This window comes from Diadema antillarum, unplaced genomic scaffold (genome assembly GCF_040938485.1).
Source record: "Diadema antillarum isolate AM-2024a unplaced genomic scaffold, OU_Dant_1.0 seq00000674_RagTag, whole genome shotgun sequence".
In the NCBI taxonomy this organism is placed as follows: Eukaryota; Metazoa; Echinodermata; class Echinoidea; order Diadematoida; family Diadematidae; genus Diadema; species Diadema antillarum.
This window is the reverse complement of record NW_027271580.1, coordinates 802,371-829,638: the sequence shown is the minus strand read 5'-3', so window position 1 is coordinate 829,638 and position 27,268 is coordinate 802,371. Positions and strand designations below refer to the sequence as shown.

Here is a 27,268-nt window from a genome sequence, read left to right as displayed (position 1 = left end):
GTCTTATTGTAGAATTAGACTTGATAAGATAGAACAGATGAAAGGATATTAAAAGCTCACTGAGAGACACTATGGAAAACAAAAACAAAACATTACATTTTAACTCTAGCTCTCTAACGACCAAATGCAGAATATGTTTGTCGCACACTTCTGTCCAACAACCAAAAATTTCGCGATGATTAGTGGGCTTCCCTCCTCCGGGATGCGCTTGAAAGAAACAGGAAAGTGCACTTTACTGTTTATTCATAGTGTGACACCTCAGCGGAGGTAGGACCACTTGGCAGGCAGGAAAATCAATAAAAATGCTGGTGGTCTAGCAGAGGAAGTACGAATGAGCACTGAGTTTTATGAGATGCACTGATCAACTCACGGGCGGGGCCGGGGTAAACAGCACTGGGAAATTATACACTGCCCGCTCGCGATCGCTAGCGCTGCGCCGACACGCGGAGCCAGGCGTTTCGCATGCCCGACCGACTTCTTACGTACACGTACAACGAAATGATCTTGCAAGACGCTGCGGCGAGCAACGAGCCTTGCGCCTGTAGACACTCCATCAGTGAAAGTGATATCTAATGTCCGTACAACTTTGGCTGGAAGTTAACCTCTTCGGAAGGCGATTTTTCTGCTTCAGTTGCGCCCTGGCATCAGAAATAATGCCTGAAAAATGACTGTTACACTCGTTTGAGTTTAAAACAGAATGAGCATTTGTCTTCGGAAGGTCGTTAAAGAATTTAGCCGGTAACCCGAGAATGAACTGAGGATAATTGAACCCACCTACCCCCATCATAGGGGTCATAACAAAACAACTTTCTGTTGGCCCTGTTGCAATGGCGAACCGCGTACCGAAGAAAGTGATCATTTTCTGTGTCATACTTGCCACGGTTTTTCTCGTCTTTCATGGAGTTACTAAGGAATACTCTCTAAATGGAGTCTTGCAATCTGAAAAGTAAGTATTTTGACTTGTGTTTGATATTTACTTTGCTTCTTCTTAAACGAATTTCGTCCTTTTTAGTTCTAGCGGTTAAGAAGGGAACGGTACCAGGCAGTACACGCGTCTAAACGTCTTTAGTAGTGAGGGTGAGGTCACGTATACCTACAATTGTAGTACCGGTACCGGCACCTCAACAGTCGCTGAACAGTCTGTAATAACTAACGTTTAGTAGGGTGGAAATGCAACTTGGGCAGTTGGGGATGCTAGGTAGTAGAGACGCGATGCCAAACGTTATTATTAGATCAAGATAGTTTTAAGACATTGCGTTGATATCATGAGAAAGACCCCTGCTGCATTTAGTAGAGAGCCTCTGCTCTGGGCTGTGAATGATGGAAAAGTGTGATAAGTGTAGGCTGTAGGCCCTAACGTTAGAGTTCTATTGTTTAACGTGTTGTTAAAGGGATCGTATAGTTTTGGTTGAGACCTAATTTCAGATTTCCAACATTTTTGGTGAGATGATGAGAAACCTCTTATGAAATATGAAAGAGCATGTAATTCTATGAGGAATTCAACATTTATTTGATGAAAATTGGTTTTGAAATGGCTTAGATATAAAAAAAAGAGCGATTCTATTTCTAATAAAGTGTGGGACCCACACTTTATACCATCGCTTTGTTTTACATTGTTTTTGGATGTTTCAGTCATTCCAAACCCGATTTTCATCAAATAAACTTTGAATTCATCTTAAAATGGTATTTTCTGTACTATATCATAAGTGTTTTCTTGGTATCTTGCAAAAAGTTAAAAGCCCAATTCTCATCTCCACCAAAACTGTACTATCCCTTTAATAGATAATCAAGGAAAGTAAAGATTGAAGTGGCTTATCTTTCATGATAAGAAAAGCTTCCTTCTTGAAGTTGTAAAAAGTTGTAAATCTCAGGGGCAGATCCAAGAATTCAGTAAAGTGTGTGGGGGGAGGGGGGTTGTTATTTATTTTATTTTTTTTTTTTGGCGTTGCATTCAAGCAAAAGTCGAATAGACCTATTTCACTGCAAACAATCTTTTAATGTTTTATTTTATTTTTTGATAGATCTACATAAAAAAATGGACAACTCGCCCCCTCCATTTTTTTTCTTTTTATTCCTTGTGTTTTAACAAAAAATAAAGAGGGTGCCTGGTGCGCTCCCCTGGATATCCCACAGAATCTAGACTTCTAGTTGTAAAAAAAAAACAACAACAACAAACAAAAAAACAAAACAAAAAAACTCCTGAACAAGTCCTATTGCTATGAATCATATGATTGACATACAAAATGCCAAGTAGGGATGCATGTTTAACTCGCCTTTGGTCATAGCTAACATTAGAACATCTGTAGGCCTACATAATTTGTCCATTCTTCATGTTGCAAAATAAACAATAAGAACTAGATACCCTATATCAGAATGCTCCTTTTTTATCAACTTACTTGGTCTTGTCAGACAAGCTTGTCCATTGCACAAGGAGAGGTGATATGATCGATGTTTACAAGTATCTCCATGGCTTATATACACTGTAACACTGACACTGACCTGCTACATCTTAAAGGACAAGTTCACCTTCATAAACATATCTTAAAGGATTGAGAGAATGAAGCAATATTAGTAGAACATATCATTGAAAGTTTGAGGAAAATCAGACAATCCGTTCAAAAGTTATGAATTTTTGAAGTTTTTGTGCAGTACCCGCTGGATGAGAAGACTACTGCAGTGTATGAATAACTTAGATGTCACATGCGTACAACAATATAAGGAAAATATAAAGAGAATTTCACAAAATTCCATCTTTTGAAAAAAGTACACATTCCCCTGACTCCTTACCGACAAATGTTATGGGTAATATAATTCCCCCTGCCTTTAGAAAGAGGCAAGTCAAGTGCTCTTTTATTATGCGAAAAAAGTGAAAATATGTTGAATTTTCTTTTACATTTTCTTTATACTGTTGTACGCATATGACTCACAAGCTGTAGTTAGTCTCCTCATCCAGCGGTTCCAACACAAAAATTTAAAAAATTCATAACTTTTGCATCGATTGTCCAATTTTCCTCAAACTTTCACTGATGTGTTCTACTAATATTGTTGCATTTTCTCAATCCTTATGTTTATGAAGGTGAACTTGCCCTTTAACAATGAAGACAGAACACGTGGTCCCACTCTGAAACTAAAGAAGACATTCGCTCACCTTGTTGTTAGAAAAGTCTTCTTCTCAAATAGAGTGATGGAATCATGGAATAAGCTACCAGAAGAGGTAGTCAGTGCCCCATACCCCATCTGTGAACTCCTTCAAAAACAGACTAGACAACTACTGGAAAGAATTACCATCTGTAATGACCCTGTAGAATACTAAAAGATGTCTTGAATCCTCTCTCTCCACACACACACCTTGAGATAGAACCACTCATAATTGAAAGATTGATTCAAATGACCACCACTCGATCAATGAACAGGCCCAGACCTAATAGCATCGATGGCAGAGACTCCAACTCTCCCGTTTTCGACGGGAGATCTCCCGCCAAAAACCCATTTTTGCAAAATCTCCCGTTCTCCCGTTTGAGATTTAATTTCTCCCGCCCTGGCTCTTTGTCTCCTGTTGGAAAGGATTTCTCACATATTTCTATCGTATGTTGAAAAAATAAGCTTTAGATAGCACCAGAGAGCATCTACAACCCTGGGAATTTCGCGCTTCGCACACATCAACTTTGAGCCTCCCGTTTGCTAGGGGTTTCAGGCGGGAGAATCTCCAGATCAGAAGGTACTTTGGGTTGGAGTCTCTGCGATGGATTAAAGTAAAGTAAAGTAAAGTAAGCAGATTTTCAGATTGTTGCAAAACACTTGCCTGAACATGACTTTTAATTGCATGTAAAGAAAGTTTAAAAAATATATAAAATGATATAGAATATCACTTTTAAGCCAAATGCTTGATAAAACACAGTACACATGAACTGCACACTTTGATTCATAGTTCACCCACTTACATAAACACATTGGGGAGCGGTGTGTAATAAACTTGGTTGGATCGAGTGTTGCTGTTGCATTGCATTGGGGCTTCTTCACCTATTGTATTCCCCCCATGTGCATCATTAAGTAACAAGTTATTACCTTTGGGCCTCTGTATGGTTGACTTTGTGGGTTTGAAAGAGGAAAAGTGAGAAAAAAAGTGGCTTTAATACTAATTGCTCGCCCAATTAATGCAAGCATATTTTTTTCTCATTGTTTCACAACACTTGCCCAACTTTGATGTTTACTTGCCCCGGCAATCAGGCAAGTGCTCACCTTGTTCATTTGATCAAGTCAAATCATTATCTCCATTGAAGACTTTTCTGTAAAACTCCTACACTGTGTATGCCAGTTGAGTTTCCCTCAAAGTCAAAGGTGTTGACATTCTAAAGTCAGACAGTGTGAGATGCATGCACACATATTGCTTGCATATATAGATTATAATTCAAGGGATACCACAAAAATCTTTAAAGGGTAAAGAAGTTGTCACTAGTAATGCCTTGGAAACTTGTGACTGCAAGACTTCCCTATGCACCCCCCCCCCCCAAAAAAAAAGAAAAAAAAAAGAAAAAAAGAAGCTATACTGGGATGATAGGCAAATAGAGCCATTGGAAAGAGTGTCAGAACGTGCAGAAATGGTGGTGGGCAGACATAGCAATTAATTACAGTTGAGTAAAAAACAGTTGTATGGCAAAATATGTGTGGGGGCACAAGGAAGTCTTTCCCTGGTGACTACATGCCATCCTATTTGTTCCTATGGAATTATTCTAACATTACAATTTGATGTCATTTTTATGTTCAAAATCTTGCCTGTATTGTAGCAAATAGTAATGTAGTTTAACAAAACAAAAATAAATACACTGTACATCAGAAACTTCCTAAGGTGACAAATGTGGATTATATTGAAATGTATATTTTTGCAAAGATTATTTTCTTGTTACTTTGTTGTTGTTATTACCTATGACAGTTACACAGAATGTATGTGGTGTAAGTCTTCTGATCACATGACTTACTTTCATTCAGGTGAAGAAGGGACTGTCATTATGGACATTGGGTGTAAATTAAAAATGCCCATTAACTCAGACCTGTCTGAGTTTGGCAATACTGCACACAAACATATAACTGCTTCACCTATTATTATGCAGAAGTGGGCTGAAGTGCAATTGTGTATCACTACCAACCGAGACTGCACTAGCTGATTTCTCTGTGCTGCAGCAAAGTTGCTTCTGTCACAGGATGTACAATTGTGTGCAGTCAATGGTTAATCGTATGATTTACATTTAAAATGCAAATTACATGTATATGCATGCAGTTAATGACGAGTGTCCCTTTCCACTAATTTCATTGATCCACACTTCCACATCTCGGGATGCGTAACGGGGATTTATTGCATCTCTTCAGTTTCTGCATTGAAGCTGGAGAATTTGCTGATGTTGTTGTGGTACACTGTAGCTGAAACTGAATTTCCTGTCCTGCAGAGAAAGTCCTGTTTTGTCCCTGCTTTAATATTGTACTTTGTGTACACAATTCCTACCAAGGTCTGTAATTCATGTACTGTGCACCAAGTAATGCTGCCCACTAATGGAAATTTAAAGAAAGTTTGAGGATCTTTGAAGGAGGACTATACTTCAATGCCAGTAGGCAGTATTCAAAATTGCAAGATCCAAATTTACTTTTATGGTCAAGATAGGGCATGGTACTATTAAAATTTATGAGTAAACGTGATATTGTGCAACTTGTATAATGCACGAGTTGGTTGCCTTGCCAGGAGTATCAAAGGTTTAGTAGAGTCAACCCAAAGGCCATATTTTAATAGAATTCAGAACGAGCACAAACTTTGGTTTCATGATTTTTACAGGCTCTCAAGAATCGCCGTTTTAGATACTTTGTGCTATCAGCACAATAAACCACTTTTTTTTTTCTATTCTTTTTATGTGTTAAGCTGTACAAGGTGTACAGGTGTACCTCTATGTAACAACTTTTGTATTCGTTCCTGACAACCAGGAAGTTTATCCAAGGACTGTCCAGCAAAGCAGCAACTACTGTACAACTCGTACTCTACATGCTGGATTCCAAGCATACAGCTGTAGAAATGTATTGAGTGTCGTAACATACATTTTGTACCATTAGTCTGAACAGACCTCCCAACCATTCTGAATTTGGAGGAAAGAATTTCAATTTTGACCATTCTCAGCTCGTGTTTCAATTTGAGTTTCTTATTTAACTTGATAATTTTACTACACACTTCTATGTTAACTGCTCTTTCTTTTCTATCTCATGTACTTTTGCTGCCCAGTCATTCCTATTTTAGAAATCTCAATTTAAAATAGAAAGGTTGGGAGGTCTTCCTGAAAAGTAAAGGCTTGTTTATACATGGAATCTAATACAAGTAATTGGAATGCATTATTTATATGTTTTTTGTGTGAAAACGATTTCCATATATTGTTATGTTGAGCAAGCTTTATTTGCATGTGACTTTGAAAACAAGTGAAGTGCCTAAACCAACTGAGAAAAAGATAGTTTATTATCCTTATTAATGCTCTTTATGAGCTAATTGCGAACTGACTTATACACTGTACAACACAGTAGAAAAGCAGCTCCACCAAGTAACTATGTCCTCAGATCAGAAATTGTATAAGGCTGCAGCCAGAAATGGATTACTGTTTGTGTGGCATATTTCTGTGCAGATTTCTTTGCACATTTTGAACAATTTGATACAGACCCTTATAAGGCCAAGAATGCAAATGAATTATGTTTGATTTCATGTACATTAATTTAAACTGTTGCAACTGGTGACTTTTAAAAAGTTAATGAAAATTTATGAATTAAAAGAGAAAGTTCATTTAAAGATTGATAATGTGAGGATTTCTACTAAATATTTTCAGTATGGCAGTGCATGATGGGACTGAGAAAGTTTCATACAATACATTCTTATTTCACATCAGAGTAGTATTGACAAAAATAACCTGATTTTGAAAACTATATTTTGTTTTCTAGATGGAAATTTCTTAACTAAACAATGTTAGTTTGCTTTTGTCTTCAAGTGTCTGAAGTAAATAATGCTATGTGTGTGTGTGTGTGTGTGTGTGTTTATTTCTCATACATGTATCACAAGTCAGGGCTCCATTTTAAAAGTTTAATCTCATTAAGCAAACTACACCTTATGGTGCCAACTAGCGCAACAGTGCAATGCGTAATTGATGATTAAAAGAGCAATTGATAGCAATATTGGAATGTTAACCACACATATACTTCAAGACATTATGTTTCACTTTGGTTTTTAGAAAGTACTATGTTTCTTATATCCCGCAACCTTTAAATACAGTGTACTTACTCTTGAACATTGATTGATTTAATGTGTGGAAGCTTAAAAGTTAGATTAACTGTGGTCTTTCTCTGTCTATGTCACCAAAAACAGAGCATCATTTCTGGATCCTGTCAGGATATGGAGGAACTCATATCACCAGACAGAACCAAGAGAAACATCAGTGAGTAGATTGTTTGTCTGTCATTGTTTTCCCATTTTCATGAAATGTCAGTTCGAGGACAAGGTCACCTTCATATATGTACATGTGGATTGAGTGAAGGCAATAATATTGGTAGAACACATCAGTGAAAGTTTGGGGAAAATCCGACAATCCGTTCAAAAGTTATGAATTTTTAAAATATCTGTGCAGTCACTGCTGGAGGAGAAGACTAATGTACAGTGTATGATGTCACATGCATACAATGATTTATTATAACGAAAATAAAAAGAGAATTTCACAAAACTTGACTTTTTGAATAAAGTGCACATTTCTTCGACTTGTTCCTGACTTATGTTAGGGGTAATTTATTCCCCCTGACTTCTGAAAGAGAGAAGTCGAGTGTTCTTTTATTATGTGAGAAAAATGAGAATATCTTGAATTTTGTTTATACTTTCTTTATATAGTTGTACTCATATGACATCACAAGCTATAGTAGTCTTCTCATCCAGCCGTGACTGAGCAGAAACTTAAAAGATTCATAACTTTTGAATGGATTGTCCGATTTTTCTCAAACTCTCATTGATGTGTTCTACTAATATTTCTGCATTCACTCAACCCACATGTCTATGATAGTGAACTTGTCCTTTCATTTAGAGACGTGCAGTATTGTGCAATTCCGTGGTGGTACAGCATCATGCTGCTTTCAGTGAGAGTTCATTAAAATGCAGTGGCGCTGTATCAGTGTTCTTCTTTACTAACTGTAGCTTTTACAAAAGATGTGCAGAACACCTCTTTGTTCACTGAGATACAACAGGGTTTCTTTTTTCTTCATTTTGGAGAGTGTGTATTTTGGAACCAACCAAAGTTCCCTGATTGATAATGTTTTGAATACAGTGTAGCTATTCGTGAAGACAGTTTAATGCTGGCCAAGAAAATTGTGAAATTACAGGTACACTACAGTATTTCATGCACAAAACAAAGTATGTAATAGAAGTAAGTTTGAACATAATACTTACACTGTAGGACATGCTCAGGATTCCAATCCTAATTGGAGGAAGTGACTAAGAAGGGATCTAGTACTTAGCTATTTTTGATTTGTTTGACCTTGCACTAACCCTTTGCTTTCTTGTCTTAATATTCAAAGATATACGTAGTATATTTAGCATGGATCATGTCTGCCTATTTTTTCTTTTAATTGCTTTTCATGCTGATATTGTTTTGTGGTACCGTACCAAACTCAGTGTCCTCTTATACGGATCAATAAAAAAAATCTCTCTGACATTCATGTTCAATATCTTATTAAGAGTAAGAAGAGTGTTTATAGCTTTCACGACTTTCTCAGATTACACTTCATTATTGTTTGTTGTGGTTGGTGTGGCTACTCTAAAGGCAAGTCATGGAGGGGCTGTATTAATGTGATTGATGGTTGCATAAAATGCCATGGAAATCTCTTTTTAAATTGAAAAGTTGTTTCGTTCTTCCTAAAAGACTTTATCAATTCTGACATCTAATATATTCATCTTATGTTCTTTTGTCTTGTTAACTCAGATTATCAGCAATTTAACAAGAAACACTGGAAGATCAAATGCAGAGGAATCAAATGTAGGACAGTCAAAAAAGCAGTCGAAATTTTGGAATGGGACGATTCATGAAGATGAAGAGAACGTGATGAAATTGAACAACCAGGATGCCAATGAGGGGCCTATGGTGGAGGGGGAGGGGGAGAAACAGACAGAGTGCACAAGACGAAACAACATCGGCTTCTTCAAGATGCACAAGTGCAGCAGCAGCACTGTGCAGAACATCCTGATGCGCTACGGGGACCGATACGACCTGAACTTTGTTCTGCCACCTGCGGGCAACTACTTGGGGCAGACATACTTCCAGAAGCAATTTGCCATGTCCTTCCCAGTCAAGGAGTTTAATATACTGTGTCACCACACACGCTTCAGCAGAGAAGGTGAGAGGCTGCTTTGACATTTGTTGGAGATAGTAATTCTCTTAAAGGACAAGTTCACCTTCATATACATGAGGATTGAGAGAATGCAGCAATATTAGTAGAACACATCAGTGAAAGTGTGAGGAAAATTGGACAATCCGTTCAAAAGTTATGAATATTTTAAGTATCTGCGCAGTCGCTGCTGGAAGAGAAGACTACTACAGTGTATGATGTCACATGCGTACAACTATATAAGGAAAATAAAAAGAGAATTTCACAAAACTTTACTTTTTAAATAAAGTGCACATTTCTTCGACTTGCTACTGACGTATGTTAAGGGTAATATTATTCCCCCTGCCTTCTGAAAGAGAGAAGTCAAGTGTTATTTTGTTATGCGAGAAAAATGGAAATATGTTGAATTTTCCTTATTCTTTCTTTATATCGTTGTACTCATGTGACATCACAACCTATAGTAGTCTTTTCATCCAGCCGTGACTGAGCAGAAACTTCAAAAATTCATAACTTTTGAACGGATTGTCCGATTTTGCTCAAACTCTCACTGATGTGTTCTACTAATATTGCTGCATTCACTCAACCCACATGTCTATGAAGGTGAACTTGTCCTTTAAATGCAGTTAACACAGTTATTTCCCTACCATGGGGGGGGGGGGGTCCCCCCATGGTAGGGAGGTTCTTTTATATTAGTATTTTTGTCATCATGCGATTTCATGCGTACTTATGGTAAAAAAAAATATATTGTATAAAAAAATCAAAGGGTGGCATGTGCCCCCTGGATCAGCCACTTTGACAGACCACAGCTAAAAAGAGGCATGCATTACACCCCCCCCCCCCTTCCTCCCCCAAACCCAATTTGTTGCAATTTTGGGTAGAAGACACGTGAAGTGTTTTGATCATCAGAATAGCTTGTAAAGAACCGCTCACCCACTGGCATAAGCATGGGCCAGGATTGGACACAGATGTGTCATCTGTGCTGTGTACACTTTGAAGTTACAAGGGTACTATTCTTCTTCTCTTTCCTTTTAGCAAATCTTTAAAATCAACATGCATCACTTGTGTGACTCTTAAGGCACAAAGACCTATTTTGTTGGCTTCTATTAGCATGCCAATGTATATTGCAGAAACCCAAGTTGTTCCTAGAACTTCAACATTATGTGCCTGCATGCGGATACAAGGGCTGTATTAGTCAGTAAACAGTCTTGTATGAATGCAGGAAGAAGGAGGTCAATTGGGGGGAAGACTTTGGAAAGCTTTCCACATTGTGGTGCCACATTGTTTAGCCCATCGTCTGCCGCTTTCTGCATATTGAAGCCATGAAAAGAGCAAGGTCTTGAAAATCTTTCTGACTCTGGAGTCTTGAGTCAGTGCAATGACAGTATCCCTGTGGTGAGAACAGCAGCTGTCAGTGTGATCATTCAAAGGCTCCCATGGAATGTCATTGTCAAGCCTCTTTTGCTCTGTACATTTGCACTTCAGCATCCTTGTACTGGTCTGCATACGAATACCAAGGTACCTAAAACAGAACAGAACAAAAACAAAACAAAAACAAAACAAACAAAATCAAAATCAAAATTGAAAAGAAAAGGAGCATTCATAATGAGGAATTCCTATAATAGTGCAGGCAATGAATATATATATATATATATATATATATATATATATATAATATATATATTAGACTCTGTTAGAGATTTTTTGTTTGTTTGCGACTTTGTATTTTTTTTGTACTTGTTTTGTAATAACTGCTAGTAATTGTTGGTCAGTAGGCCTAAACAGTCTTAAATGCAGGGAAAAGGAAGTCAATTAGCGTGAAGACTTTTGCAAGCTTGCCACATTATCATGCATTATATATAGTGTTTTGTCTGTCATGCATTGTACATAAACTTTTTAGCTCATTTGAACTGTTGTTATCATTCACTGTCTGGCTTATGGTATGTGCATACATTAAACTTTTTTTTTCATCTTCTTCTTTAAAATCCCATAATGAGTTTTTACCAAACTTGGCAGGCAGCATCCCAAGGGGAAAAGGATGTCATTTTCTTCAAGTGGGCCCAAAGGCCCGAAATTAAGGATATAACAAAAACCCTCTTCTCTAGATCCAGAGCAAGTACAAAAGGTAGGGCAAAGTTAGTGCTACAACTTGAGTAGGGACATAGGTGACTGCGTTTTGAAGTTTGTTCATTGTGGATCCAAGGGTGCCCCCTCACAGATTTGTTAGGGCACCAAATGGGGGAATGATTTCCACATTGAAGTCTTTTTCTTGAAAACTTAGGGGCAAAATTTTGCCAAACTTGACAGGTATTATCACTGTGATTGTAGAATATTTATGTGCACAGATGGGCTCCATGCCTCAATCTGGAGACCCCAAAGTCCCAAGTTTGCCATTGTAATTGTCTACAAGAATGTGTGGAAGGTGAACTTGCAATACTCATGTGAGCACTAGTCTCACTGGGTCTCTTTATCATATTTGAAGTATAATGAAAGCGTACTTGACTTACTTCTTTCAGAAGATGGGGGAATACATATTGCCCTTTATAACTAAGGGGAATTCCAGACCACTTAAAAGTGAGTCTGAAAAGAAAGAGTAAAATATGACAAGCACAACAGTTGAGATATGATAAAAATTGAATCAAAAGCAAGGAAGGTATGAAATTTGAAATATTTGAAAGATTTGATAATTTTTGTACAACAGTTCTTGAGTAGTTGATATGAAAATATGTAAATGAGTGAGGCAGTGAGGTGATGATGTTATTGCCCCACAATTTTTCATTGATCCTGTACCCCCCCCCAAAAAAAACACAAAATGGCAGTTTTTAGCTCACCTGAGCCAAAGGCTCAAGTGAGCTATTGCGATCGCCCTTCGTCCGGCGTCCGTCGTGCGTCGTGCGTCGTGCGTCGTCCGTCGTCCGTCGTGCGTCGTCCGTCGTCCGTCGTGCGTCGTGCGTAAACTTTTTACATTTTCATCTTCTTCTTGAAAACCCCAAGACCGATTTTCATCAAACTTGGCAGGTAGCATCCCTAGGGGGTTAGGAACTCAATTTGTTAAAATGGGCACCATGCCCCACCCAGGGGGCCCCCAGGGGGGCCCAAACCCCCCAAAATTAAGGAATCTGTAAAAATCTTCTTCTCTAGAACCAGAAGTGATAGAGCTAAGTTAATAATATGAGTTAGTACATTGATGACTGTAGTTTCAAGTTTGTTCATGGCAGAATCAGGGGTGCCCCCCTTGGGACCCAGGGGAGGGGGGTGGGGAAGGGTTCTAATGGGGCCTAAATTGTACATTTTCATCTTCTTCTTGAGAACTCCATGACCCATTTTCACCAAACTTGGCAGGTAGCATCCCTAGGGGGTTAGGAACTCCATTTGTTAAAATGGGCACCATGACCCACCCAGGGGGCCCCCAGGGGGCCCAAAGCCCCCAAAATTAAGGAATCCGCAAAAATCTTCTTCTCTAGAACCAGAAGTGATAGAGCTAGGTTAATACTATGAGTTAGCACATTGATGACTGTAGTTTCAAGTTTGTTCATGGCAGAATCAGGGGTGCCCCCCTTTGGACCCAGGGGGGGGGGGGGGGTGGGGGTGAGGAGGGGTCCTAATGGGGCCTGAATTGTACATTTTTATCTTCTTCTTGAGAACCCCATGACCCATTTTCACCAAACTTGGCAGGTAGCATCCCTAGGGGGTTAGGATCTCAATTTGTTAAAATGGGCACCATGCCCCGCCCAGGGGGCCCCCAGGGGGCCCAAACCCCCCAAATGAAGGAATCTTTAAAAATCTTCTCTAGAATCAGAAGTTATAGAGCTGAGATAATACTATGAGTGAGTACAGTAATGACTGTAGTTTCAAGTTTGTTCATAGGAGATCCAGGGGTGCCCCTCTTGGGGGTGGGGGGGGGGGGGGTGGTTGGAAGGGTCCAAATGGAGGCCTGAATTGTACATTTTCATCTTCTTCCTGAAAACCTCATGATGGATTTTTGTCAAACTTGGCAGGTAGCATCCCTAGGTGGTCAGGATCTCAATTTATCAAACTGGGCACCATGCCCCACCCAGAGGGCCCCAGGGGGCCCCAATTCCCCCAAATTAAGGAATCTTGAAAAAATTGGGCCCTTATTGTACATTTTCATCTTCCACTTGAGAATGCCTCGTCAAATTTTGGTAGAGCTGTGAATAATTTAGATTAGTGACTGCGTGAAAGGTGAACTTGCGATACTCAGGTGAGCGCTAGACCCGCGGGTCTCTTGTTTTGTCTAAGCGTATAAAACATGATTTTGTCCCTGACTGAATGATTTCAAAATAATGACCAGTCGAATATGTCAGGATTTGACATTGTGAAAAATTGAAAACTGAAAATTTTATGATTTTATGTATACTACATTCTGGCATATTGTACCCTATAAGGAGATGATGGCATCAATTTTGCATAATTCGTATTGACTGTTTAAGGCCTGTTTCTTGGAAATAAGCAAAACTTCACAATTTCAAAACTGCTTTCATTTTTGTCGAGTGCACCGGAGGTGAGGGTAGACTAAGGGATGGCCTGTGGCGTCTGTCCGTCCGTCTGTCCGTCCGTCGTCCATTTGTAACGGTACAAAAACTTGAATAACTCTCTACTGAGGACTTCAATTTCAATCAAACTTGGAGGGAAGAGTGGTTATACAAAGTTACACATTTTACTAAACACGAAGGTCACCTCAAGGTCAAAGGTCACAGGCAGGGGTCAATGAACTTTGCAGCCCAATGTTAAGTTTATGGCCCATAGCTTTAGATGTATATAAATTTCCGTTTGTGACCAAACTTGGATGGTTGAAATCCCATGGGGAGTTGAAGGTCACCACAAGGTCAAAGGTCACAGACAGGGGTCAACAAGCTTTTAGGGCCCAGTGTTAAGTTTTTATGGTGCGTTTTGATTATGGCTCAAAACTTTTGATCCATATATCCATTTGTGACCAAACTTGATTGGTAGATGTCCCTTGGGATTTGAAGGTCACCACCAGGTCAAAGGTCACAGACAGGGGTCAACAAACTTTTAGGGCCCAATGCTAAGTTTTTACAACATGTTTTGATGAAACAATGGCTATACAATGTAGCTTTTGATCCCTATGTCGGTTTGTGACCAAACTTGGATGGTACAGTCGATGTCCCTTGGGGAGTTGAAGTTCATCACAAGGTCAAAGGTCACAGAAAGTGGTCAACGAACTTTTCAGGCCCAATGTTCAGTTTTTACAGTGCGTTTCGATTATGGCTCATAACTTTTGATCCCTATGTCCGTTTGTGACCAAACTTGGCTGGTAAATGTCCCTGTGGGAGTTGAAGGTCACTACCAGGTCAAATGTCATAGGCGGGGTCAATGAACTTCCGGGAGTTAGAAAAACAATTTCTTCTACATGAATGGGCGAGACGCATTTTGGCACTGGCCTTGTTATCCAATTTCGATCAGACTTTGACTCTTGTGCCCATGAGGGGAGACTAAGGGATCGCCTGCGGCATCTGTCCGTCCGTCGTCTGTCGTCCGTCCGTCCGTCCGTCCATCCATCGTCTGTCCGTAACACTACAAAAACTTCAATAACTCTTTACTCTGGGCTTCAATTGCAATCAAACTTCGAGGGAAGAGGGGTCATACAAAGTTTCACATTTTATTATACATGAAGGTCACCTCAAGGTCAAAGCTCACAGGCAGGGGTCAATGAACTTTAGGGCCCAATGTTAAGTTTTTATGGCGTGTTTCTATTATGGGTCGTAACTTTTGATCCATAGGTCCATTTGTGACCAAACTTGGATGGTAGATGTCCCTTGGGGAGTGGATTGTCACCACAAGGTCAAAGGTCATAGACAGGGGTCAACAAACTTTTAGAGTCCAACGTTAAGTTTTTATGGCACGTTTCTATTATGGGTCATAACTTTTGATCTATTACTCCATTTGTGACTAAACTTGGATGGTAGATGTCCCTTGGGGAGTGGATGGTCACCACAAGGTCAATGGTCACAAGCATGGGTCAACGAACTTTAAGAGCCCAATGTTAAGTTTTTATGGCACGTTTCTTTTTTGCCATAAATTTTTACCCTTTATATCTCTCTTTATCTGTTATACTTTGTTTTTCATCTGTTATATCCCATTCGTATACAATTTCTTTTACGCGAATGGGCGATACACATTATGGCACTTGCCTTGTCTTTTTAAACTAACATTTATTTGTCCTGGATTCCCCCTTTAACATCAGAAACAAGTGAAAGGGCTAAATTTTTAGAACAAATAAAACATCTACGTTTCATTTAAAAAAATATGAAATTTTATGGAATTCTTAATTTTCTTGATCTTGTTGGATCTTGTTGCCCTACAGTAACATCAAGTATTGATTGTAGCCTTTTCCACATCAATGACCAGCACATGGATTTAACCAAAATTTTAACATATTCTAGTTCTTTTAACAAGTCAGATTTTCCTCAAACTTCACCAATGTAAATTATGTTTCTGCATTCAATGAATATGCATGTTTATTTGAGGCAAATTTCCCATGGACAAAATGCTCACTCACCTGGTCTGGTGACAGGGGGAAAAAAGAAGAATATTCATGAGGATGGCTTACTTTGTGTTAATCTATTAATTTTCTGAGGTAGAATCACAATCCTTGCTAAATGTGTTTGAGGCTTTTTTGGTAAATAGGTAAAGCAACCGTGTTTTCAAATGCATAATTTAGAAATTATGCCAATTTGAAACACCATTCAAAGGGCAATTTGGAATGCTTTTGAGACCAAGATAGCCTTTCTGTGAGTAGATAGATGCAATGCTGTTTTGAAATGCATTTAAACCCCTGTTTAGACACAAACCAGATTATAGCAAAACTTGATAAAGAGACAACATATAAAAATTTTTCGTTCAGACGCATAATCTTGACTGCTCTGGAAAACATGGTACTTGTATAGATGCACAGTTCTCACTGCGCATGTTGTTGAGGTCATGATGTCGTTGCCAACACCGGCCTGACCTTCATCTTTTGTGTTAATGCCATTCTATGGTCAGCATACATTCAGATGCACACACAATGGTAATTTGCTATTGAGTTCTAGTTCATTTCTTTATGTGTCATTTTGTTACACATTGTTTTGTTCGTCAGCATTTTCCTCGAAATTGCTGTATAGATTTTATCAAATGATGATTTCTGAGGTGAGATACTATGATTGTCCTGCCTGCAACACTTTTCTAGCCGTTTTGCTTCAAGAAGTTGTTTACTTTTTCTTCTCTTTTCATTGTATCTTTGACATTTGTTTTATCAAATGAATTTGTATGATAATTGTTTAGTTGAAATGTATTGATAATTGTTTGTAGGGGATCGTTTCCAACAAGCCTCTTGTGTGCTTTCTATGATCCCTCCATTCAAAATGTATAAATGTTCTAAGGCAATTGTATTTTGATATTTGTAGATGTTATGTTTTGATATGGAAATAAATGAATGAAACTTTTAGATGCAGATTAGGCAGCAAGGGTGAAAGCTTTTGGCGAGTTAATTGCACTGTATCGCCAAGCCTGGTCAGATAAATGCAGCCTTAATCTCCTTTCCAGTACCATTTCAGAGAGCTTTTCTATTCTGTTGTGTTGGCATTCAGCAATCCACTTGTCAGAATAGAGATTTGTGACAGCGAATCAGGAAGTGCTGGATATTCTGACATTAGTTACATTCAGACGGCAGGCCCTAACCTCGAGGTTAGGAAACCTCGAGGTTTAGCTCTTGCCCCCTAACTACGATGTGTGTCCACACGACAAATCTTAACCTCGAGGTTAAGCTTCTGCCCCCCCCCCCCCCCCCCCCCCCCCCCCGTAACTGCGAGTGGGTCCCACTCGATGTTAAAACCACAAAACCGGAAGTTTCAGCCCACACTGCTAACAAGGCGTCTATTTATTCTTTAGTCCAACCCTGTCGGACTCGCTTACTACAGGTACTCTTTTTCTCTGTCATGGTACATGCAGAGATAGCACTGCACTGATGACTTTATGCCTTTATGAAGATATTCGTCGAAAACATTTTTTCAGCGTCGGAGAAGAATATAGAATACAGTAGCGAGTTTGACGTGTTCAGTAACGGAGATCAAGCGCATGGGAAGAAAAGATGATGTTGTTGTGTCGTGCGTCATAGCATGGTGTACGTTTGGGAGGTTGACCCGGAAGCAGAGGGAAATTGTGGGGGCTGGAGTTTACGGCGAGGTCACTCTTAACTTCGAGTTCGTTGTTTTTTGTGTCCAAACGGTGCTTAACTACGAGTGGGGACCCCCCGCAGCTCGTGGTTAGAGCGCTAACCATAAGATTTCTTGTGGCTCGAAACATCGAGCAAACCTCGAGGTTTGCTAACTACGAGTGCGTCTTCACGGTCCCTAACTACAAGCTCTAACCTCGAAGTTTCCTAACTTCGAGGTTAAGGGCTCCCGTCTGAACGTAACTATTCTTTGACTATAGAAGGTATTTGCCCACTTCAAGCTGTCTTGTTTTGACTTAAGAAAGATGGTGAGAACAGAAGCGTGACTCTCGGTATTTGTGGATGGGGCCAAGGTTGTACTTTACTGCTGAGAAAACCACTTCCCACTTTGCTGCAGGTTAGGGATAGGTACAGATAATAGCCTATAGATGATGGTATTCATTGGTATGCACCTTCAAAATTGACATAATTTCATGTAGTCAATGTTTTGCTTTTTTAAACATTCAGTTTTTCTCGCATCCTAATTAAAGAAATAGTGCTAAGGCAGGAATACATGTACAGTGTCAGTGGGTGCAAGTTATAAAGAGAATCATAAAGAGGGATGCCGTTCTTACTAGAGATAATTGAGATTTCAGCATTAATATTCATGGTAGTTGGTAGTCTTGCTCAAAAGCCAAGCCTAAAAATTGATAATCAGTCTTGTCATTCAGAAAAGTTTTACAGTGATATCGCTAGACTGCTGTTTCCTACATTAATCACAGACAGGAAACGACAAAACAAAACGTAACCCATCAAAGCAGGTCTAGCTTCTCATCCTCAAACATCAACTTTGTCCCAAGGCTGTGGATTTGACAATTTAGGAGACAAGCATCTTTTTTGCTTGCTGTTGCAACCATACAGTCTGCAGAGCCAAGACATGCTCATGTAAGAAGCTCGGCATTTTAATATTCAACTAGTTTTTTTGAGGATTTCTTTGTTTTGCATGGCTGAGAATCTCATGACCTTTTTTTTTTCTTGTTTTATAAACGAGAGCTCTTGCTAATTTTTGATGCATCGCCAGAAGATACCCTGGAAATGCACAAATCCCCCTATATCCTGCCCCAACAAGGCCAAAGCAAAACCATAGTGAATGATGACTTATTCAATAATGTAAAGATCAGTCGTGCATGGGGCACATGTGGGCTTACTTACTTTTTTTTTTGTCAACCTGATTTGCTGAAGATACATCATTTACATTGGTTTAAATAGTGGTTTGCCCTCGGACCCTGTCAAGTGGCACAAGCAAGGTCTGTCTACCATAGTACATGTAGGCCCATTCGCTTACAAGAGTTGATTTTTGCATCGCATTGTAAATGTCAATTTCATTGATCACTGTTGACACATAATCTAAACAAACTACTAACGTATAATTCTGCAAGCCAAGCACTTTAAATCTCTCAACTGCATGTGCCTAAGCAATGATAGGAGCATGTCACCCAGTATTATATAGTGCGGATCTAGTGTGGCTAGTTGGATTATGGGATTATGTAAATTTGGGGTCGCTTGATTTTTTTGTGTGTGTGCCATTGTAGGTTTATACTATACAAGGTAGATTATCACAACGCAGGGCTGCCAACTCTTACGCATTGAGCGTGAGACTCACGCATTTTGGTCCTTTCTCACTGTAAAACTTTATTTCATTTGCATGCATGAATTTCTATTGATCTCACTCATTTTGACTCCTAAATTATAGCATTGGCCTATGGGAGTCTCACTTTCAACTAGTTTCCAGTGTTGGCAGCCCTGACAACGGTCAAAACAGAAAAGAAAAAAGAAATGAACTAATTCTTGCATTGTGATGTAGATAGCTGTATGTAGCGATCTGTTTGTGTTTCCACACACAAGAATTAACAGTTTTTTGCATCACATTGCAAAAGTAAATTTCTGAAAACATTTATTTTGAATATGTGTGAACTGGTCAAATGATGTTTGCTTCACTTGCACAAACTCCTCTCACAGCTGACTGACAATGCAAGCAGCTCCACCAATATGAACCATGTTCACACTGCCAATGAATGAATGTGCTTTATCTCATACTCTGCTTTAATACGATAAAAAATGGTGACATACAACTTTTGTATACTGGTATCTCCTGGAGGGACTAAGCATCGCATGCATGTCCTGCAGGTACAGTGTGGGGCTGATACCCATTCACTTGTTAGCTGACAGTACTGATCTCTCTCTGAGACGGGTAGAAAAGCTGGTTACCCGTATCTGTTTTAATTCTGCAGCAAGGTTAACTCATATCACATTCACATGGTGCCCTGCTTCCTAACTTGTATTCATACTGTAGCATTATCTGTGTGAATGGGAATCATAACATGTTCTGTGGGATTGGACAACCCAATCACCTTTTGTGCACCACCTGATTAACCCGTTGAGGACGGTCTGACTTTGCTTCAATACACATTTCCCATAGACCCCTGCCCAAGTATACTCGGACTCGTCTTCAATGGGTTAAAGGGTGTGTACAGTTCTGGTCGAGGTGAGGATTTAGCTTTTAACGTTTTGCGAGATATTCAGAAACCACTCTATGAGATGTCAAAGAACATGCAATTCTAAAGGGTATCAAAAGTTTATTTGATGAAATCAGTTTTGAAATGGCTGAGATATCCAAAAACAAGGTGAAACAAAGAGATCCTAATAAAGTTGTGGCCTGTCGCCTTTTATTATGATTACTTTTTTTTTATATCTCAGCCATTTCAAATTTTCAACAAATAAATGTTGAATCTTTCTTAAAATTGCATGCTCTTTCATATTTCATGAGAGGTTTCTCATTACAGTGTATCTCACTTAGAAATATTCAAAACATGAATCCCGTACCTCAACCAGTACTGTACAGTCCCTTTAATAGCTAAGGACAGTAACAAAGAAAAGTGTTGTTTTATGTGTGAGCAAACATTTGCTGATCTACTTGTATGTACTTGTTGATGGCTTATCAGTCAATGCCTCACTAAGTTCTGTACATTCAAAAGCAAATTATACAAAAGTATTCAATTTCTATAATACTATTCGCTTTCCATAGATAACACTTGCGTTGTTACAATGTATATTCTTTGTACACTCTATGGATTTTGACTTCAGCAATTGCCGTCTGTGCCCATATTTTAAAGTGTAAGATAGTGTGTACTTATCAGCTACTTGACTATGCCAAAATTCAATTTTACTAGAGAACTATTCCAGGGCCCTGTTTTATCAAAAGATATAAGGGATTATATGTATTTCATTAACACACAGGCTGCCATAGACTTATGATAGCAGTCTACTATGTAATCAATCGTAACTCTTCATCGAACAGGGCCCAGGTCTCACAGCTGCTCCTCACCCCCTCCCTGTCAGAGCAGTGTGTGTAAAGGGAAGATACATTCAGTTACTTCCATTCAAGCTAAAACTGCTCCACTTGGGAGTGGAGGGGGATCAGTGTGCTGGAAGGGGGGGGGGGGGTCTCTACATGTATGGTCTCTGTGAGCACCTGTAGGACTGAGTAAATCCTGCTAGCCTAATTAATCGTCGGCACTCGCAGCTCAGTTTATTGATTGAAGATGCCATTTACCGTAACTATGTTGTGTGTATGTTCAAACAACATTGTATTTACATAGGCCTACTATGCTATAAGTCAATATGAGGTACAGTAAGATAGAGATTTGCTGTGGGGTCATTTGTACACTAGTGCATTTTTTTTTTCTATTCAAATTCAAATCTATTCAGAGTTTGCAGCTTTGAACTTACACTGTACGTCAAATAAATTGCAGTTGTTTTTTCATATTTTTTTTTTGCAAGACAATAAGACATACAATTTGCACATTCAAACATAACAAAAAGTACAATTATACTATGTACATGTACAGTAATCTGATAAAAGATGGAAAGATCAGACAAGATGTTGATTTTGAACTATTCAGGAGAGGGAAATAAACAGTGATCTGACTGAATTACAGCGAATGTGCTGGTGAGATTGGAATGCAGAAGAATTTCATCAAATGAGCAAAAAGAAAGTAACAATACAAATGAAAGAGAAGCCTGGGGGGCGTTTCATCAACGAGTTCGTCGGAGTTTTCACCGACAAATTTGCCATCAGCCAATCAGACGCAAGGATTTATACTGACAACTGTTAAAAGCTAATGAAATCCTTGCGTCTGATTGGCTGATAGCAAATTTGTCGGTAAAATCTCCGACGAACTCGTTGATGAAACGCCCCCCAGATTATCTATTATTCTAGCGTTGCATTGTGATGACAATAGATTGGGTATTTATAAGGGGGAGGGGATTTAATAGTTTTACGTGTACAGTTGACTGCTGGTGCGAATGTGTACACGTATGCTCCTTAATAGTGTAGTACCAAATGCCTTTTAATATGTTCTATACCATGTGAATAAAAGAGATTTATGTCATCAGAGATTAGTAAGGAATTAGTATCATTTAGAAAACGGAATGGGTCCCAGAATAGAACCCTGGGGCACACCACATGTAGAGAGGGAAGAAGTTGTTATTGAAAAAAATAATAAATTGTTAACAATTTGAATGGTAGTTTTTAAACCAAGAAAGGATAATGCGGTTCGTTTTATTTTATTTAGATATTGGTAATAGGGATTAAAATTTGGTGATCAGTGGGATTGACTGCAATTCTTGAATACCTTTGTGAAAAATCAGCTAACACCAAGCTTCAAAGTGTGTATTGAATCTGTGCTTGGTACTTCTCCAATGCCCAGGTGTGAGCAATAATGTAATACTTAGTTTGCATGGTTTTATATTACTTGTCACATGCCAGAGGAACATACAAGCACCTCTGATCTAGTCTAGATGTTATGGAAGTAGCTCATTTACAGTGTAGGTGTTACATTGAACTGTGTACAAGTTCACAGGATCAAAATAGCTGCACCCATCAATTTGCAGGAAGTTGTATTAGTCATCCAATAATTTTGTCTAGTACCAAATAGATTTCCTGTTTGAGTGTCTTTGCTTTTTTATCATTTATAAGCAATATCCTTTAAGGTCTTCCCAATTCATATTGTATGTAGTGTTGGCACAACATTTTATCTAAGGAAAGTACATACATTTACAGTGTATTTGAAGTGTCATACTGACTGTGCAATACAGTGATACATGTATGTAGCGTACCAGGCTTTGCCCATCAGTAAGAAAGAAAATATCCTTTCCTAATAGTTTATTCTACAGTCTATGAATGAGAACCAAAGATTAGAAATATGATACAAGGACATTAATTCACTGTAAGCTCAGAGCCTGAACTTATTTGTGTGACATACACATCCTGTATGTGTTCATGTACTAGTATGGTACCCAGAAACGCATTGCACCTTCTCAGGTACATTGTAAAGATCAGAGTTGTATTACACAGGTCTGTAGAAATGCATACCACTCTTTGTAGTGTAGAGTTCACTCTAAGAAGTTGGGAAAATGTTACAAAGCATTCATAGATCTGTAATTAGTCTTGTTTAACATGAACCAGAAGCCATAATTTTCCTTTGATCATACAATTCTGGCACAAATCCCATCTACTTTTTGATGGTGTGATGACATCACTAGTGTTTGGATTAGATAGACTTTATAGTATGATTGGCATGGCTTACGTTGATATGACTGTCAGTATTAGAGCTTGATTTCATGCTGCCATTTGCAAATGACATCAAGCCATCAGTGACATTGTACATGTTGCATTTTTGCTTGCTTGCTGACATTCATTGATTTCATCAGGGTCCAGGGAATAATTTTACCTCTCAAATTTGATTTACATTGTACATTGTATAAATAGCAGTTTTGATCAATGGTTAAATACTTTAAACAAAGTTCCGACATTTCTATGCATAAAACCTGCTACACACAAGAAATTTTGTATAGCACTCACAATGTAAAAAAATGCATAGCAAATTGCGATGCGATACAAGGAAAATTATTCCCTGCGGGTCACATGAAACAACTCAATTTAAATCCGATCAAGTACACTTAGTACATCATTCTTTTATTCTTGCTTTAATCTTGCTTTCTCTCTCTTCTTTATTTGTTTTTCTGCAGGATTTGAGTCAATTCTACCATCAGATGCAGCTTTTGTGACAATCATCCGAGACCCTGCCACCATGTTTGAGTCAACCTTTACCTACCTGAACTACCCCGCAAGGTATGGCATCCCTGAGCCAAATGCCCTGGCAACGTTCCTAGCGAATCCATCCCGCTATTACTACCATAGCTTTGGGCAGAATCATGCCAAGGACTCCATGCTCTACGATCTGGGCCTCCCAAATGAACAGAAAGAAGACCAGAAAGCAGTGGACAAGAAGATCCGTCAAATCGCTCAAGAATTTGATCTGGTCATGATGACAGAGTACTTCGCCGAGTCCCTCATCCTGCTCAAAGACCTCATGTGCTGGGACTTTGAAGACATTGCCTACTTCAAGATTAACGCTCGCAGCAAGACGTCGGTGAAGACTGTCACAGATTCGCTGGCGCGGAAGACACGGGAGTGGAATCGGGGCGACACCAAACTGTACAACCACTTCAACAGGACATTCTGGGAGAAAGTGCAGGCATTTGGCGAGGAGCGGATGCGCCGCGAGGTCACCAAGTTGGAAGAGATGAATCAAATGATGAGAGACAAGTGCGTCGAGAAAGTTGTGATCAATGACAAAAATGTGTGGCACCCTGCCGGGATCAATGTTGAAAGCCTCCGCCTGAAACCCTCCGCAGAGAACGATAAGGACTGCCAGCTGATGGTTAAGACAGAACTGCCATTTACAACTTACATCAGACAGAAGCAGCTTACAAAATATTTTGGGAGACGGGCGGCCACTCTTTTATGAAAAATGCAAGAAACGAGTGTCATATCCTGATATGGAGGAGCGGCCATGCTTCGCCAGAGCATGCTTGCAGTAATAGCAATTACTCCTTTTAATGTTTTTTTTGTTCTTACTGTAATTCAATTGCAATTACTGCATCTTTAAATGTTTACTTTTTGATGCCAAATACTGCAAGTTCATTTTCTGATAATATCAATATGAAATCATACGTCGGTTAGCAAAGTACCAGTTATTTTCACTTTTCTTCAATTGACAGCACATTTTGGAATGCCCCCCCCCCCCCCACCTTTGGGAGAAAATCTTCATTTGAAAAAAAAAAAACAATGATAAAACAATACCAAATGTTTGAGCACAATGGATTAGATACATTTTCATACATAGGCAATGCTAAAACAAAATGATAACCTGTAACTTACTGCTAGTGAGGTAAAATGTCATTCAGGGAAAGGGCAGGTAAAGAAATTATGTGTGGACTGCTTGCATAAGGTGCAACAGCCACACTGGCAATACTGAGGTCTTGATAGAGTCGTTGCGGCAATGGCTGCCATAAAATATTCAAATGGCAGTGTGTACATTAATCTCCAAAGTACTTTGATTAACCCATATGATGTAATAGATGTTGACTTTTGTTGCCATGAATGTACAGAATGTGCTGACCATCGGTGTTTGAAGTGGTATTTTCGGGAGGTTACTCAAGGCTCAATTAAACATCTCAACCCTTCTAACCCTTCTAACATTCTGCATTTATTTTCTCCTTCCCTGCCATCACTCATTGCTGAGCTGCAATTGAACTCTAGACCCCTGAGATAGCTGTGTGTTGCAGCGTTCAAGGTAAAATTGTGAAATGATGTGTACTTGTAACCCCTGCTGCTTCCAAAAAGCTGCTGTCACTGTTGTTTCTCTCTTCTTAATGTAATGCAGTGAAATACACTGCACACTAAGTGGAAAGTTCAAGAGTGAGGGTAGATAGAATATGAGCTCCTAGTAACTTCAAGGGAAAAAAAAGACAAAAATAACACTTGGATGAAATGAACAACTCCAGCGATCATCACAGTACCAGTATAAAGCAAATTTTCCATGCGGGTTTTCAGGAAAGTGACCTTGGCATTGTGGGTTCCAATCTAAAAATAGACAAACAAACAAACAGAAAATTGCATGATGAATGCAAATTTCACCTTAAAATTAGCTTTACAGACCAGTCACCAGAGTCTTGTTAGATGGAATCTTGTTATGTCTGATGGACCATGCAGTCTTTCATCAGATGTTGTTGAATTTGCAAGCACAGCTTGACAAAATGTACCTTTCACTGGTTGCCATTTGTTAACATTTCTTTTTGTTGCCTTCTGGCTTTGCGTATGTATTCTTAGGCAGTATTGCACAAGTATTTGTTGGATATTAACTTAAATTTATGAACGATAAGGCAAACCACACCTGCATTTGTTAGGTTCTGTTGCTACTGTAGGTAAATGGAGGTTGTTAAAGAATATGAGCTAGCTTATTTAACACCTCCTGAAATTACAGTGTGTAAGCAGATATTAACCACTAATAAAATCCTTCAGTTTACCAGGCAGGTGGATTTATGGTTTTTATAGCACCACAATAAAGCTGGGGACCATGGATACATAGCACCTCCACTCACAAGTTTATTGCATCGCTCTTTCATCCGCAGTATAGCAGATGATTTATGCATGGTTATGATGATGCTCACACCATAAAGTTTGCTGTTTGCTCTTACTACATCTCACTAATATCGCGTTCACATTAGAACCCGCATCAGTCATGGGGACAGTCACGAAAGATCTCATCTTTTTTACGACTGACCATCCACAGAATTATCTGGACTGTCCCCGAGCTGTGAAGGCATTCCGGCTTGGGACGAACCATGCCACTTTGAAACCAGGCATCGCGCATGCGCACATTTGATGAATACAGCTGGGTGCCATCAGTTACGCCCCAAGGTCACTCTCCCCTCCAAATTTTGTCCCGAAACCGACTAGCTTCATGGGAATGGGGGAGGGGGTGGGACAAGTCCCAGTAAGTGTCCACACTATGGTTTGGGAGGGGAAAGTCTTGCGGCGTGACACTCACCCCCCCAATACGGGGACTAAAGTATGAACACTGTGTGCATGACTTGGCAGGCATCTACAACTGTACCTTACCCTGCATTCACATTGGACCCCTTGTTGCGGGGACAGTCACCAGAGATCTTATCTTTTTTATGACTGATTGTCTGCACTGCTATCTCGACTGTCCCATAGCTGCAGGGGCAATTGGGGCTTGGGGTGAGCCATGTTGTGTTAAACTAGACTTCACGCATGCACATAATTGATGAATACAGCTGGGCACTTTCAATTATGGCCAAAGATCACTCTCCCCTCCAAATTTTGTCCCTGGACCCGACTTGCTTGGTGTGGACAAGGGGACAAGTCCCAGTGAGCATCCAGACTGTTGTTTTGGAGGGAAAAGTCCTGCGGTGTGGGACTTACCCCGCAACTTGGGAACCAATTTGAATACAGGTTGCAAAGGACCCAGTAGGCCCTCTCCCAGATCAGGGAAGAGAATATGCAAAGTTTTAAAATGGCTAGCAGTTGATGTTATCATGATCACACTGAGGACATGCAGTGTTTATCTCAATCAAGTAAAAGGGATGACTCTCCCTTGAACTGATGTGTAGAGTCTTACCCTGTGCTCACATTGGACCTGATTTGGGGGGACAGTCACCAGAGATCTTATCTTTTTTACGACTGACCGTCCACACTGCTATCTCATCTGTCCCAGAGCTGTGGGGCAATTGACCCCGCGTTCACATTGGTCTGTGAGCTGTGGGACTTTCTCCCCCAAAACCATA

The 27,268-nt window shown here is 39.4% G+C and overlaps 1 protein-coding gene across 1 annotated transcript; it reads left to right on the top strand.

Annotated features, from left to right (window-relative positions):
- The first annotated feature begins 530 nt into the window (after window positions 1-530).
- Window positions 531-27,268, top strand: LOC139736897 (galactosylceramide sulfotransferase-like). The gene is made up of 4 exons (XM_071647556.1): window positions 531-946; window positions 7,382-7,451; window positions 8,979-9,390; window positions 23,642-27,268. Exons 1-4 carry the CDS (start codon window positions 828-830, stop codon window positions 24,421-24,423), a joined length of 1,383 nt encoding a protein of 460 aa, XP_071503657.1. The 5' UTR covers window positions 531-827; the 3' UTR covers window positions 24,424-27,268.